This window comes from Vulpes lagopus, chromosome 14 (assembly GCF_018345385.1).
Source record: "Vulpes lagopus strain Blue_001 chromosome 14, ASM1834538v1, whole genome shotgun sequence".
Taxonomy (NCBI): Eukaryota; Metazoa; Chordata; class Mammalia; order Carnivora; family Canidae; genus Vulpes; species Vulpes lagopus.
In genome coordinates this window covers 13186776-13199676 of record NC_054837.1, presented here as the reverse complement: position 1 = coordinate 13199676, position 12901 = coordinate 13186776, and the positions used below count along the sequence as shown (strand labels likewise).

Sequence of the window (12901 nt, the reverse complement as noted above, 5' to 3'; positions counted from 1 at the left end):
GCCTGTTGCAGCAGGGATGCAGGAGCTGCCCTTGGACACAAGAACATCTTGTGCTTTTCCCCTGACAGCCCTGGGCTGTCTACTTGGCATGGACATGGCAGGGTTTTTTCTTGCCAAACCCCTCCAACACTGTTGGGCCAGCAATGCCTCAGTGCACTGACTTCAATTGTTTCCTTTAGTTAGTTTGCTTTCTATAGCAGCAGAGCCCCTGTTCAGACTGTGTGCTGAACCATGGGTGATGCAGCTGCCACAGGTGGAAGGCCTGGGGCCCCAGGGACTTCATGTAGCTCACCTGAAGACCTCCACCTTCCCAAGGCTCCTCATTTTCTTGCCTGGGAAGAACAGGCCCTGGGAAATCAGGAAATCTATTAAATGGAAAAAATGAAATCACAGAATCTGAGAGCAAGAAAGGAGCCCAAGCCGGCTTTTTGTTTGCAAAGCCCCCGAGTGTTGATGTTTGCTGAGGTTTCTAGCCTCTGGGAAGGGTCTTTGCAGGCAGGATGCTAATGCTTTGCACCAAGGACCCCTTTTAACAGGGGACATCTGACCACTCAGCAGCTTCACTGACTCATTCTGGGTCAGGTCTGCTCTGTTGGGTGCAGTTCATCCAGCAGAGGAGACGGCGGTCCTGACTGTGGGCTGTGGGCACCAGGAGAGCCAGCCTTTGGGAAACAGGAGCCATCACTGGCCAGCTACTGAGCTTCATTTGGGGTGGGTGATGGGGAGTTGGCAGACAGAAGAAAAACTTGACAATTCTCTAAGAAGTAAATCAGAGTCTCTGATAAGCCCCTGGGATGGCAGCTCCACCCCAGCACATTCTACTTTATTCCAGCTCTGCTATAGTCATGGTCCTTAGCCAGAAGGAACCCAAGCTGAATGTCAGCTGGATCACAGCAGGTGGGGAGGGGAAGGCCGGGGTCACTGAGAATTCTGAGAGATTCAGTCTTCACCCATTTAGCTGTGTGTGACTGAGCATGGCTTTTCCTCCTGATGGCCAGCCCTGCTGGGCCTCATGCTCCATTTCTCATCTTCCTTCCAAAGGCAAGAGGACAACTCCAAAGAGCCTTGGTGCCCTCCCAGAACCAAAACTACAAGCTCCACCACCCAGCTGGTCCCATCCCTCCACCTGGCCACCTCCAGCTGGCCCTGTCCATCCCTGCTGAGCCCCGACTGCAGAGAGCGGGGCTTCCCTGCTCTTCAGACTTGATGCTCTGCTCCCTGCATGGCCTGGGGTTCATGCACACGGCTCCAAGCAAGATCACTAGCTATGGGTGAGTCCTGGCACTGGTAGGCCTTGTCAGGAATGACAGAAGGGCAGCTCCTGTGGGCAGGACACTTTCTTGGCGGCCCCTGGTTCATCCCCAATGTCCTCAAACTCAGTCTCTGTGAATGGGGGATTGAGTCTCCTGTGTGAATCCTGAGTGTGGCCTATGGCCTGGATGTCCCCTTCCTGCTCTGCCACTGTGCCAGGTGGGCCACAAGCAGGTGAGATGGGGAGGTGGGGGTGGGGGTAGGGGGTGGCTCCTCCAAACACCACCCCACCCAGGGGGGCAGGAGACAGGGAGGGGGTGCTGAGGGGTTGAAGAGCACAGGCACGGAGGCAGCCAGGGTCTTCACTGCGCTGGGGGTGGTCTCCCTGCCTCGAGACCTTGAATCTTCTCCTCAGAGGCCTTGTCTGGGAGCAGCACGTCCACAGTGTAGCTGACCTTCTTGGTGTGCATCAGGCTGTAGGTGTTGTCAAAACGCAGGACATCTGCAAGGGTGGAGAAGTCATCAGGCAAAGCAAGGCTGACATATCTGCAACCCGGTGCCCTGGGGAATGGGCCCATGACCGTGGGCAGTGCTAGAGGGTCAGCCACTGCACCACCCGCAGAGCCCACTGCTCGGGCCATCTCCTTGTGCACCTCGTGCATCCCTAACCCCCTGCATGCGCCAGCCCCTTTTCTTTGCCAGGCATCACATGGGTGCTCCCAGCTTTCCGAATCCCCATAGCAGCCCCACAGCAGGTGCTATCATCCCCATTTTAAGGATGGGGATGCTGAGGCCTACAGAGGTCAAGAGGACTTTCCGATGAGTACAGAACGAGGGAAGGGAGGGACTAGGATTCCCTTATCCTGAGATTCCAACCGAGAGGGAAGCCCTGCTTTCCCCAGAGGAGAGGGCTGAGCTCTCTAAGCCACTTTTCCATCATGCCTTTTAAAGAAGGCATTCCCTTCAGTGACAAGGTGCAAAGTGAATTCTGGGATGTGATGAGTTACCCAGATTCCTCAGTCTCCACCCTTCGAATTCTCCCTTTCCACAGGGGTGAGCTGGATATGTATTAACCAAAGCATTAGTAAAGTTCATGCTCCTCAACCTTGAGTCCCCCTCCTAGCTCTGTTCCCTACAGAAGCGGGAGGTCAATGCTGTTCCTGGGGAACACGGCTTCCCATAAGACGGACCAGACTGCATCTGGCTTGGGTGGCCTGAGAATGAAGGATAAACGCATGGAAGAAGCATCTCTTTGGGATTTGCACAGTGGGACTGCCCGTGCTCCTGTGCGGGCCAGGACCTCTGAAGATTAGTCCATGACTTTACTTACCTCTTAGCCTGTTGAGGAAGGGCTTCCCGGGAGTGAGTGGCCTGAGGCTGTGAATCCCAATCTCTAACATGCATCTCTGCCCTTGTACCTAGGGGGTCACTCACCAGATCTAAGGCTGTGAAACCAATGCCCCTGGCAACCACAGGACCTAGTAGCTTGCGGAGACCCCCACCCCTCCCTGAGAGCTGGAAATTGAGGGCACACAGGACAGCCTGGCAAGGGGTATCAGTTCATTTCTCTGCCATAAGAAGGAAAATGACTCCAGTGAATCCCACAGCTCTCACAGACGCCGGTGTTGAGGCAGGTGAGGCTCCCGTCCTCAGGTACCACGTGAGCTTTGTAGCGCTGGATGGGCAGCACCTCCACCATCTCCCCTGCCCACTCCCGCTCACTTGTCTTGGTCTTCAGGAAAACCCCGAAGCCGATATCTGCTCCATCTGATGCGAACTGCCACCTGCATGGGACAGAGGGCCCCAATAATGACCACCTGCCTGGGCTCCGGGCCCCTCCCAGCTGCGCCCAGGTATGGAGTGGCTGCCATCCCTACCTGAGCACGCAGCCCGGGAACAGGATTTCGTTCTCCACCTGCACGAAGGAGCCTCGGGCCACCATCACCGTGTGCTCATAGTGTGTCTTCACCTGGTTGCGCAGGTAATAGCTCTTGGGCACAATGCCCCCGTATTTGATCTGTGGGTGAGGGCTGGTGAGCGAACACTAGACCATGGCCACCACCCGTCCTTCCTCATCCTCATCCACATCCTCTGGGCACCCTATACCTTGGTCAGGCATTTAGGGTTGCCATCAGGGTCAGTCATGGTCCCCCCAAACTCCACGGGCAGCTGCTCAGGGCTGATAAACCTTAGCAGCTCCTGCTTCCAGTTGCCTGTGGAAGCAAGGTGGCGTGGGTCAGGGGGACTGGTTGTGGGGGTGCTGTGGGGGCTCAGGGATGCTCAAAAGAGGGCAGAGAAGCCAAGCCCAGGGAGGAAACCTGATATGTCCTTGGCTTGCTCCCCTGAGCACTTACTCCTGAAGCACCCAAATGCTTTATGTGGCCACCCAGGCTGAGGCCTAGGGTGTGAAGCATCATCTGAGTGTGCAAAGGCCAGCGAGGGTTAAGGCCAAGGTCAGTGTGTGGGTAAAGAGGATAAGCCAGGGAGAAATGGGGGCTTTCACCTCGACCTCTGCTTGCCCAGGCCGCGATGGGCATAGTTAGGAGGCCAAGTCACTCACCTCCCAGAATCACTATCTTCCTTTGTGTTTCCTCACTCATGAAAAACTTGACCAAGTTGAAGGCCACAGGGAACAGCTTGGGGGCTGAAACACATGAAACTTCTTTGGGAAGCTGGGCTAGAGAGGACCTGGCATACAGTCACGGCCAGGAGCCCTGGGTTGGACAGGAGTTGGACAGTTCTAGATTCTGCCATTTGCAGCTGTGTGACCTTCAGCTAGTTACCCACCCTCTCTGAGGCTTAGTGCTGTTAACTATAAAAGGGAGATAAATTAAACTATGTATGCAGAACACTTGGCACAGTGCCTGGCTCTCAATAAATGGCTGCGCCACCCCCCCAACCACCGTTGTAGGGTGTCAGTAATGCGGATTTCCCAGTGGTGCCTCCTGTCCCCACTCAGAGTTTTCCCAAGTTGTCTTGGAATTTTCTTGGGTGCAAGGAGACAGGGCATTAGACCTCATGTCCCACCTGAACTGCTCACACTGACTGGCCAGCCTCTGTGCTACTCCTCCAAAGACTCTCATTTAACCTCACAGCTGTCATAAGAAAGGTGTCAGAGTATCCTTATTTTACAGATTGGGAGAACTGAGGCTAAGTAAGGTTAAGTAGACTTGTTCAAAATCGCCGAGCTAGCTAGATTGGAAAGCAGATCATTTGATCCCAGAGCACAACGGTGGCCCCCTCACTATACAACCATCACCAATGGGGACCATTCCCACTCAAAGCATGTCTCTCAACCAGTGTGGCCCATGAACTAGCCGTTACCATTCCACACCAAGAAAAATAAAGACAATAACAGTATACATTTAGAAACATAACTTATCTGACACCAAGGATGGTTTGAGAAGCCCTGAACTGGGTGATTTACCCATGTTCCCCCCATTCCCCATTCTTCCTCCCTCAAAGGGTCATCCCCATCATGGGCTCACCTCGAATGACAATTAAATTCTTCAGCGTCTCAGGATAATTTGCTTCCAGGATGGCAAAAAACTGTGGCAAGATGAATCTGGTCAAGATCCTGCTCCAACACATTCTATGCGGGGATTTGGTGGCCTTCAATGCTGCTGAGACAAGAGCCCCTACCACCCCCACCCCCTGGCCATCCATCTTCCCCATGAGATGGACTTCATCCTCTGGAATACTCTTGCTCCTCTTTCTCCTTGGAGGGGGGATCCCAGGCCAGCTTCACTGGCTGCTCTAGGGGCCAGTAGGGGTTGACCCCTCCTCCATGGACTGGGAGCTGGTGTGGGCAGTGGCTACCTATTGGCCTCGAGCCAGCTGCCTACCTCACCTGCTGGTAGATCTCTACAGCTGGCTTCCACAGGTGTTTCAGGCTGAGCCCCTCCATGTCAAACACCATCAGTACCGTCTCAATCTTCTTGCCCAGCTACATGAGACAGCACAAGTCTATAGGTCAGACAACAACTCTGGGCAGGAGGTCCCAGCCAGGGAAACCTGCACTGCTCCCACCTTCCTGCCACCCCCGCCCCCAACTGCCCACAGGGTTTTCCAAACAGACAGAGCCCACCTAGGGTCTAAGAAGATGCTGCCTCTGAGCCCCGGCACAGTGGCCCCTTATCACACTGTTTGCTCAACACCATTTCCCAGAATTAGTTAACTATAGAGTTAAAGACCTCACTCGTTGCTCATTGGGCATCTCTCTGTACAATAGTATACTGTATCAGCTGGTGTCTACAGTCCCAGGGTGTGTCAAGCCAGAGCTACACAGCTAGCAGGCTGTGTGGCCTTGGGTGGGTTTTTAACTTCTCTGAACCTTATTTTCTTCCTCTGTGAAATGAGGATAATTTCAGGTTCTGATAGTTTCCGGGAGGATTCAGTAAGATAATTTACAAAAATCAGTGCCTGATACATGCTGGTCCCTGATAACTATCAGCAGACGTTATTACTAGTATTGTCATCACACAGTTATCAACTCTGATTGGAAACGTCCATGAAGTAGAAGACACTGCTGTGACCCCATAAAATCAGCCATCTTGTTCGAGAGACACACATCTATTCAAACCAGGCACTGAATAGGGTGTTTACAAGTCTCTCATGTTTGCCATAAATCTTTGCTGGGAGGGTCTACCTGGTGTCCAGCTCCATGACAGACACTGAGGACACAGGCCCTGTCCTCGCCATTAGGCAGGTCATCCCAAAGTGACATAAGAACTCCCCACCCAGGTGTCTTCTTAGGCTCATGTAGACACTTAAACTCACAAAACTAACAGACCACACTTGGCATTAGATTCATTCTGTAGAGTATGGACCAGGAAATAGAGCTAGAGCAAAAAGAAGATCTGTACAGGTGGGTGTGGGTCCTTCCTGGCTTAAAAACCCTATGTCCCACAGGACTCAATATATATATATGTATATAGTAGCAATTCCATATTAGCTTCTAAGGACCCATGACGGATGTGCCAAGTTTTCAGTCACTGCTCTCAGCGATGCACAAAGCAATGGCTCCCCCGTTAGGTGTTAGAGTTATGCAGTTTACAACTGGGGACATCTTTTCCATAAGCAAAGCTGACCATCCACTGTTCCCAGGGTTCCCGGAGAACAGAGCTAGAGTACTCACTGCACCCAAGGTCAACAACTCACTCAAGGTCAGAGGGGAAAGGGCTTTGGTGACCCTTGGCACTTGCCAGCAGAGAGTGCCATGGGCATGTTAGATGCTCACAGATGGGTGACCGCAAGAGAAGCCATGTCCCATCAAAGCCCAGAATGCTGAGGCCTGGGGAGAAGCAGAGGCAGCATGCCTTTCCTACCTGGTCCTGGTGCCACCCTTTAGACAGACTGGGCCCACTGTGTACTTCCCATTCTGGACCCAGTCACTTACCTTCTGACTCTGCAGCTCACACTCCCTCAAAAGCAGCTCACAGACCCTGATGCGCTTCCGGATCAAATCCTGCTTGGAGGCTGACAGGAGAAGACCCTTGGGGTCAAGGGTCCCAATGATGTCAAACCACACGGGGCAACCTTCATAGTCATAGCCGGTCAGACCACCAGAGTCGTACAGCTGGATCACCTGGGGATGGGGAGTGGGGGGTGAGGTCCTGACTCAAACCAGCCTACTAGGCCATGTCCCCGCTCCATTAGATGGCTGGATGTGGGGGAGTGTGAGGGGCATCTGATGGTCTGGGGAGATGCTGCATGGGACTCACCTCCGAGGGCTGCCATGTGAGGATGTTGTCTAGGTCCTGTTGCTTCCGGAACTCCATGTGCTGTGGAGAAATCGCAGGACCTGAAGACTGCTTACCACAAAGACTTTGAAGGCATCTGGGGGCATCAGGTCGGGTCCCTCTGCCTGCAGCCCCTAAGACCTTACCAAAGCATCCCCAGACTCTGACATAGAACTGCGGATGGCAATGCCAAGAGGAGGGCCATGGTGGACCCAGGTCTGATGTAGAAAGGGATCCAAGGGGGAATGGAGGAAACACACAAGAACAGGGCAGGGCAAGAGTTCCCACTCTTTGTTACTGATCCCTGGGATACAGTGTGTGGGAGGCAGGACACTCATGAGAATGGGGCCTCACCTTCCGGAGCATATCCTCAGATTTCTGCAGGTCAAAGTTCCGAGCTGCAAAAGGAGCCAAGATGAGAGGAGGCTTGAGGTTGGATCTAGAACTCATAGTTATCTGAAAACTCATACAGAAATACAGGAGTACCTGAGCCTTTTGTGACACCTCAAGAACACATTAGGGCTCTGGACATTTTTTGTTATTTTATTTTTAAAAAATGTTTACTTATGGGCAGCCCAGTGGCTCAGCGGTTTAGCACCGCCTTCAACCCAGGATGTGATCCTGGACACCCGGGATCGAGTCCCACGTCAGGCTCCCTGCATGGAGCCTGCTTCTCCCTCTGTCTGTGTCTCTGCCTCTCTCTCTCTCTGTCTCTCTGTCTCTCATGAATGAATAAATAAAATCCTTAGGGGGAAAAATGTTTATTTATTTTAGAGAGAGAAAGAGAGAGAAGGAGAGGGAACACAGAAGGGGAGGGGCAAAGGGAGAGTGAGAGAGAGAATCTCAAGCAGACTCCCTAATGAGCATGAAGCCCACTTGGGGCTCAATCTCAAGACCCTGAGATCATGACCTGAGCTGAAATCAAGAGTTGGCTACCCAGCCGACTGAGCCACTCAGGTGCCCTGCATGTTTTTATTTTTATTTTTTATTTTATTTATTTATTTATTTTTTTTGCCCTGCATGTTTTTAAAAAGCAAGGACTTTTAATCCTCTAGAAGACTTTAGAGGCCCTTGATATCAGTATCCAAGCCTTTATAAACTTTTAAAACCAGAAGTTGATCTAGCCTGTAATATTGATGTCTCCATGGGAGCCCAGACCCCATTGGTATTAGGGGTAGTGAGGAGCATAGGCTTTGAGTCAGACAGACTTGGACTTGAATTCTAGTTTTGTCCTTTTATTTGCTGTGCAACTTTGAACAACTCACCTACCTTCTCTAAGTTTTAGTTTTATCTGTTAAATAGAAATATTTTTTTTTTCAGTTATTCAAAGGATGACATGAGATAAAAGCATATAAAATGCTTGGCACAGGGCAGCCCTGGTGGCTCAGCAGTTTAGCGCTGCCTACAGCCTAGGGCATGATCCTGGAGACCCAGGATCGAGTCCCACGTCGGGCTCCCTGTGTAGAGCCTGCTTCTCCCTCTGCCTGTGTCTCTGACTCTCTATCTCTCTGTGTCTCTCATGAATAAATAAATAAAATCTTAAAAAAAAAATGCTTGGCATATTACCTGGTTCCCAGGAACTTCCCAGTAAATGGTTAACTATTGTTGTGATTACTTATTTTGAAGAAATAAATTCACTTTAATTGAAAATATGATGCTTTATTTTAGAAATAAAAAAATAAAAAATAATAATTAAAAAATGTACCAAACAGAACAGAACAGAAGGGAGGGCTTCCTCTGAGTAGGTGCTGTGCACATCCATGACCTCATGTCTGACTCACAGCATCTTGAAGGTCGGGGACGAGTATTATACCCATTACCCAGAAGAGAAAAGTGAGGCTGAGTCAATGAGTGAGCGCCATAGGCCCACTGCTAGCACGGCAGAGCTAAGATTCGATCACAGGTTTGCCAGATTCTGAGGCTGTGTGTGCACTTCCCAGCCTGGCTTCTGACTTCTGTCCTGATTCAAGTTCAACAACATACCATGGGGTGTGTTGAATTGGAATGAATGTCCCCCACCTTGGTTTCTGTTATTCTAATTTTACACTATTGTGGCAATTCCTGGAAGAAACTCCTTGTCTACCTTTAATGGCATCCATTTCCTGAAGTATTTGCTGGGCACCTGCTTGGGTGGCCAGGTTCCCTCAGGGGACCATACAGCCTTGCCTTCAAGGAACTGGAGATAGACCCACAGGCAAGTCCTGAAGAATATATTCAGGCTTATCTGACTCAAGGCCTGGCCCGGCCAGTCACCCTGAGACCTTCCCAGGTGTGAACCCCAAGCTCACCTCGACCACGTGCCCACCCAGTGCCAGGTACTACACCCTCTCATTTAACGCTCACAACAGTCCTTGGGGAGGTGGTTCCATCCCACTTTATAGATGAAGAAATTGAGGCTCGATGGGTTTTTTGTGCCCTGCTGATTTGGAGGGGAGCTCAGATTCCAAAGTCCCACCAGCTTCCCTGAAACTCTTCTTCCCTCTCTCCCTCTCTGCCTCCCTGACCCTGCCAGCCTCACCTCGGAGCCAGCGCAGGAGGAAGTACTCATCGGCATTGGGCAGGGTGGGCAGCAGGTCCTGGAGTTTGTCCCGGAACTGAGGGGGAGATATAATGGTCAGTGGTGCTCCCATGACCCCTGGGCTCCCAACCCCACCCCGATCCTTCTTAAACTCAGCCTGTCAGTCCTTCCCAGGGACCCTGCAGGGTGGGGATCACACAGTTAGCAGCAGGTGCCTGGATCTTTTTGCCAACTGGGAATGGAGCACCCCACCATGGCAACCAGAGTTGAGTCCTTCTCAAACTTTGGGGGTTCTCTGCCTCCCCAAGATCTTTATTCTATAGGTCTGAGGTGGGGCCCTGCCATCCTCATTTTTACAAAGATCGCTGGTGAATCTGATGCAGGCAAACCAGAACAATTTAGGAACCTTGCCCTTGATACTGGATCTTATGAGTCTAGATTTAAAAGCAAGTTACTGAACCACTCTGAGCTTCAGTTTCCTCATCTGTGTAGTGGGGATAAAGATAAATTTGTGCCAGTCAAAGGAGTGTGTACAGGTAAAGCACTTAGCATCAGTCTTAGCTTGCAGCAGGTGCCAGAAAAATGTGGGCACTCAGCAAATGTGGACTGCCCAGAGCTCCAGACAGTGGAGTCTTTGTGGAAACAACCCCAGGCAAAGGTCAGTAGGGAGGAACTGCAAGAGAAGCCAGGGATGCCGCATCAGGCCCTGTCAAGACTGAGGAAAGAGAGGGGCTGACCTGCTGACGCAGGCTCTGCCCACTGTCAGAGTTTGGGAAAGCTGTTGAAAGTTTAGGTATGGGTCTGGGGCTCAGTTCTGGGAGAGAAAGGAGGCCCCACTTCAATGGGGACTAAGGGAGCAGAAGGCAAACCCTGGAGGGGTGGGTTTGTGGGAAACTGAATAAGAATTTAGGATTAGAAGTCATTGTTAGCAAAGCCAGAGGATGCTATCTTGACAGCCATCCACCAAACTTCCTTTAGGATGGTTTATGGATGATGTTTAAAATAAGAATGTGGGGTCGCGTAGGTGACTCAGTGGTTGAGCATCTGCTTTTGGCTCAGGTCAGGATGCTGGGCTCCTGGGATGGAGTCCAGCATCAGGCTCCCTGCTGGGGGCCTGCTTCTCCCTCTGCCTGTGTCTCTGCCTCTCTCTGTGTGTCTCTCATGAATAAATAAATAAAATCTTAAAAAAAAAAAAAGAATGTGTTCATGTATTGATCACATAATGAAAAACAAATAAAAAGATGAAACATCTCCAGTGTCAACAACTAAGGTGAGTGAGAGCACCAGCTATCATCATCACCCACCCAGTCCCAGCAGGCACAAGGATCAGTTGAGGAAGTTTTTAGGGGGAGCGACGGAGAGTCACAATAACCAAGAAACAATAATTCTGCACGCTCAGCCCCTTCAGATTATCAGAGTTCCTCCTGTGAACCTCTGGGATGTGCCCTGAGGCAGGAAAAGCAAGGGTCACATCCCTGCTTTGTGGATGTGGGAAGGGAGGTTGGGGTGCTGGAGGGTCTTCCCCATGGACAAAGTGAAAAAGCTACAAGGCCAGGAGGAGTCCACACCTTCAAGTCTCAAAGCCACCCCACCCTTGGGACGTACGTCAAGTAAAAGATAAAGCCACTAAGCAGGTGCTGGGAAGGGTCCAGAGTAACTTAATGGAAAAAATATCTTAACAATGAGGCCATACTGGGGCACCTGGGCGGCTTGGTGGTTGAGCATCTGCCTTTGGCTCAGGTCGTGATCCCAGGGTCCTGGGATTGAGTCCCTCACTGGGCTCTCCTGAGGGAGCCTGCTCTTCCCTCTGCCTTTGTCTCTGCCTCTCTCTGTGTGTCTTGGGAATAAATAAATAGAATCTTAAAAAAAAAAAAAAAATCAAAACAAACAAAAAAGAACAATGAGGCCAAATGGAGAAAGCAGCCTCTGGCAGCCCAACCATGGTGGTTAAAACTAGGCTAAGGTAAAAAAACTTAGAAGGAAATGCTCCTAGGCATGGTTGTCTAGACCTCTGGGACCACGGGTGACTTCTTTTTCCTACTTTCCTTTTTCTCCCTAATTTTTAAAACAACTAGCATTCATTTCTATTAAATAATGGAAAAAAATAAGAATAAGCTCTTTTTACATTGTTTAAAGCTCTTTGACCCACAAGCATTTCCATCATAATTCACCCCCAAAGGCCAGGTGTCCAGCCCCTCCCAAGAGCCTAGTGTCAGGGCTCTCCTGAGGCCTCTGGCAGTGGGGAGGGAGAGGGTTAACCAGGGGACTCCCCCTCCTGCTTCTCTTGGGGACCCCTCCTTCAGCTCAAGACTATCTGCTCCTGGAACCTCATCCTTTACCTGGAAATTCACACCCCCCCCCCCCCCACTCTTCACCTGGGACCCTTCTCTCCTTCACCAAGAATTCATCCAGGGTCCTCCTCCATCCGGGGTCTTCATTCCTCCCTGGAGGATCCTCCCCAGGGTGGGAGCCATAAAAGAAACCATTGTCTCCCCAAGTCCGAAACCTGCCCTTCTTTGGCCCAAAGTGTAAGCCAGGTCTGTCATCCCACTCCCCTAACCTAAAGTCACAGTTTCAGGCCCTGCCATCTCCTAATCAAATTAATGCTGTGGCACCTAAGACCTGAATATGTCCCCCTTCCCCAGGGTGTGACACTCAGCGGCAGCTTGACGGACTGCCTTGAAATCCCCCAAACCCCTCCATTCCTCTTTAATGGAAACACCAGTGATGGGGAGATGGCTTCCGCCCTGGGGAGTCGGAAAGCCACAAAGAGAAACCAAACAAACAGATGTTGCAATCCGGGCAGGAGATCTGCGGGGCGGTGTGCCCAAGGCTGCGGGGGAGGGGGGGGCGGCAGCACCAGCTACCCCCAAAACCAGGGGACAAGGGCGGGGGTCTGCGGGCCGCAGAGGGCGGGAGGGGAAAGCGGTTTTTGGCCCCAGGGCAGCCCAGGGAAGGGTTCAAGTCGTGTCCCAAACACGTCTGCCTCAGCAACTGGGCGCAGGGGGGTGAGCGGGACAGGAGGCTCGCAAGGACCCCTTTTCCATCCAAACGCCGGGGCTCCAGCCCAGGTGGGCAGCGCCAGGCAGCTCCCCCCTCCCGAGCCTCCCGGCCGAAGCCGCTCACCCTGGCCAGCGCCTCCTGCTGCGGGGGGCTCAGGTCCCCGACTCGGCCGCTCATGGTGCCGCGGGCGCGGGCGCGGGCGCGGGCGGGGGCGGGGCGGGGGTGCCAGGAGTCCGCCCGCCCTCCAGGCCCGCTGCCGCGCGCGGTTTTGTGCGGGGCTCAGATGTCGGCCCCGCCCCAAGCCGAGAGCGCCCGCCCCGCGCGTCCCGCCCCCCACCCCGGGGAGTCCGGCGGGCGGTGGCCCGGGCGCGCCCCACGCGGGGCAGGG

General features: G+C 52.3%; 1 protein-coding gene across 2 annotated transcripts; it reads right to left on the bottom strand.

The window, feature by feature from the left end:
• Nucleotides 1-782: 782 nt before the first annotated feature.
• Nucleotides 783-12759, bottom strand: LOC121475790 (SEC14-like protein 4). 2 transcript variants are annotated; one of them, XM_041729361.1, is made up of 12 exons: nucleotides 12637-12759; nucleotides 9511-9586; nucleotides 7347-7390; nucleotides 6975-7034; nucleotides 6650-6838; nucleotides 5097-5197; nucleotides 4740-4843; nucleotides 3812-3895; nucleotides 3358-3464; nucleotides 3129-3268; nucleotides 2866-3035; nucleotides 783-1753 (listed from the first exon to the last, which is right to left on the bottom strand). In XM_041729361.1, exons 1-12 carry the CDS (start codon nucleotides 12688-12690, stop codon nucleotides 1614-1616), a joined length of 1269 nt encoding a protein of 422 aa, XP_041585295.1. In that variant the 5' UTR covers nucleotides 12691-12759; the 3' UTR covers nucleotides 783-1613. The 2 variants fall into 2 exon arrangements, with proteins under 2 accessions (XP_041585295.1, XP_041585296.1); XM_041729362.1 differs by having other exon boundaries at nucleotides 4740-4800; nucleotides 5102-5197.
• Nucleotides 12760-12901: the final 142 nt, after the last annotated feature.

Coding starts and splice junctions, on each gene's coding strand:
- LOC121475790 (XM_041729361.1), bottom strand. CDS start 12,690: ATGAGCGGCCGAGTCGGGGACCTGAGCCCCCCGCAGCAGGAGGCGCTG. Junction 7,035..7,346: donor CTGAGGATATGCTCCGGAAG/GTGAGGCCCCAT, acceptor ATTTCTCCACAG/CACATGGAGTTCCGGAAGCA. Junction 3,269..3,357: donor ACCCTAAATGCCTGACCAAG/GTATAGGGTGCC, acceptor CCTCACCCACAG/ATCAAATACGGGGGCATTGT.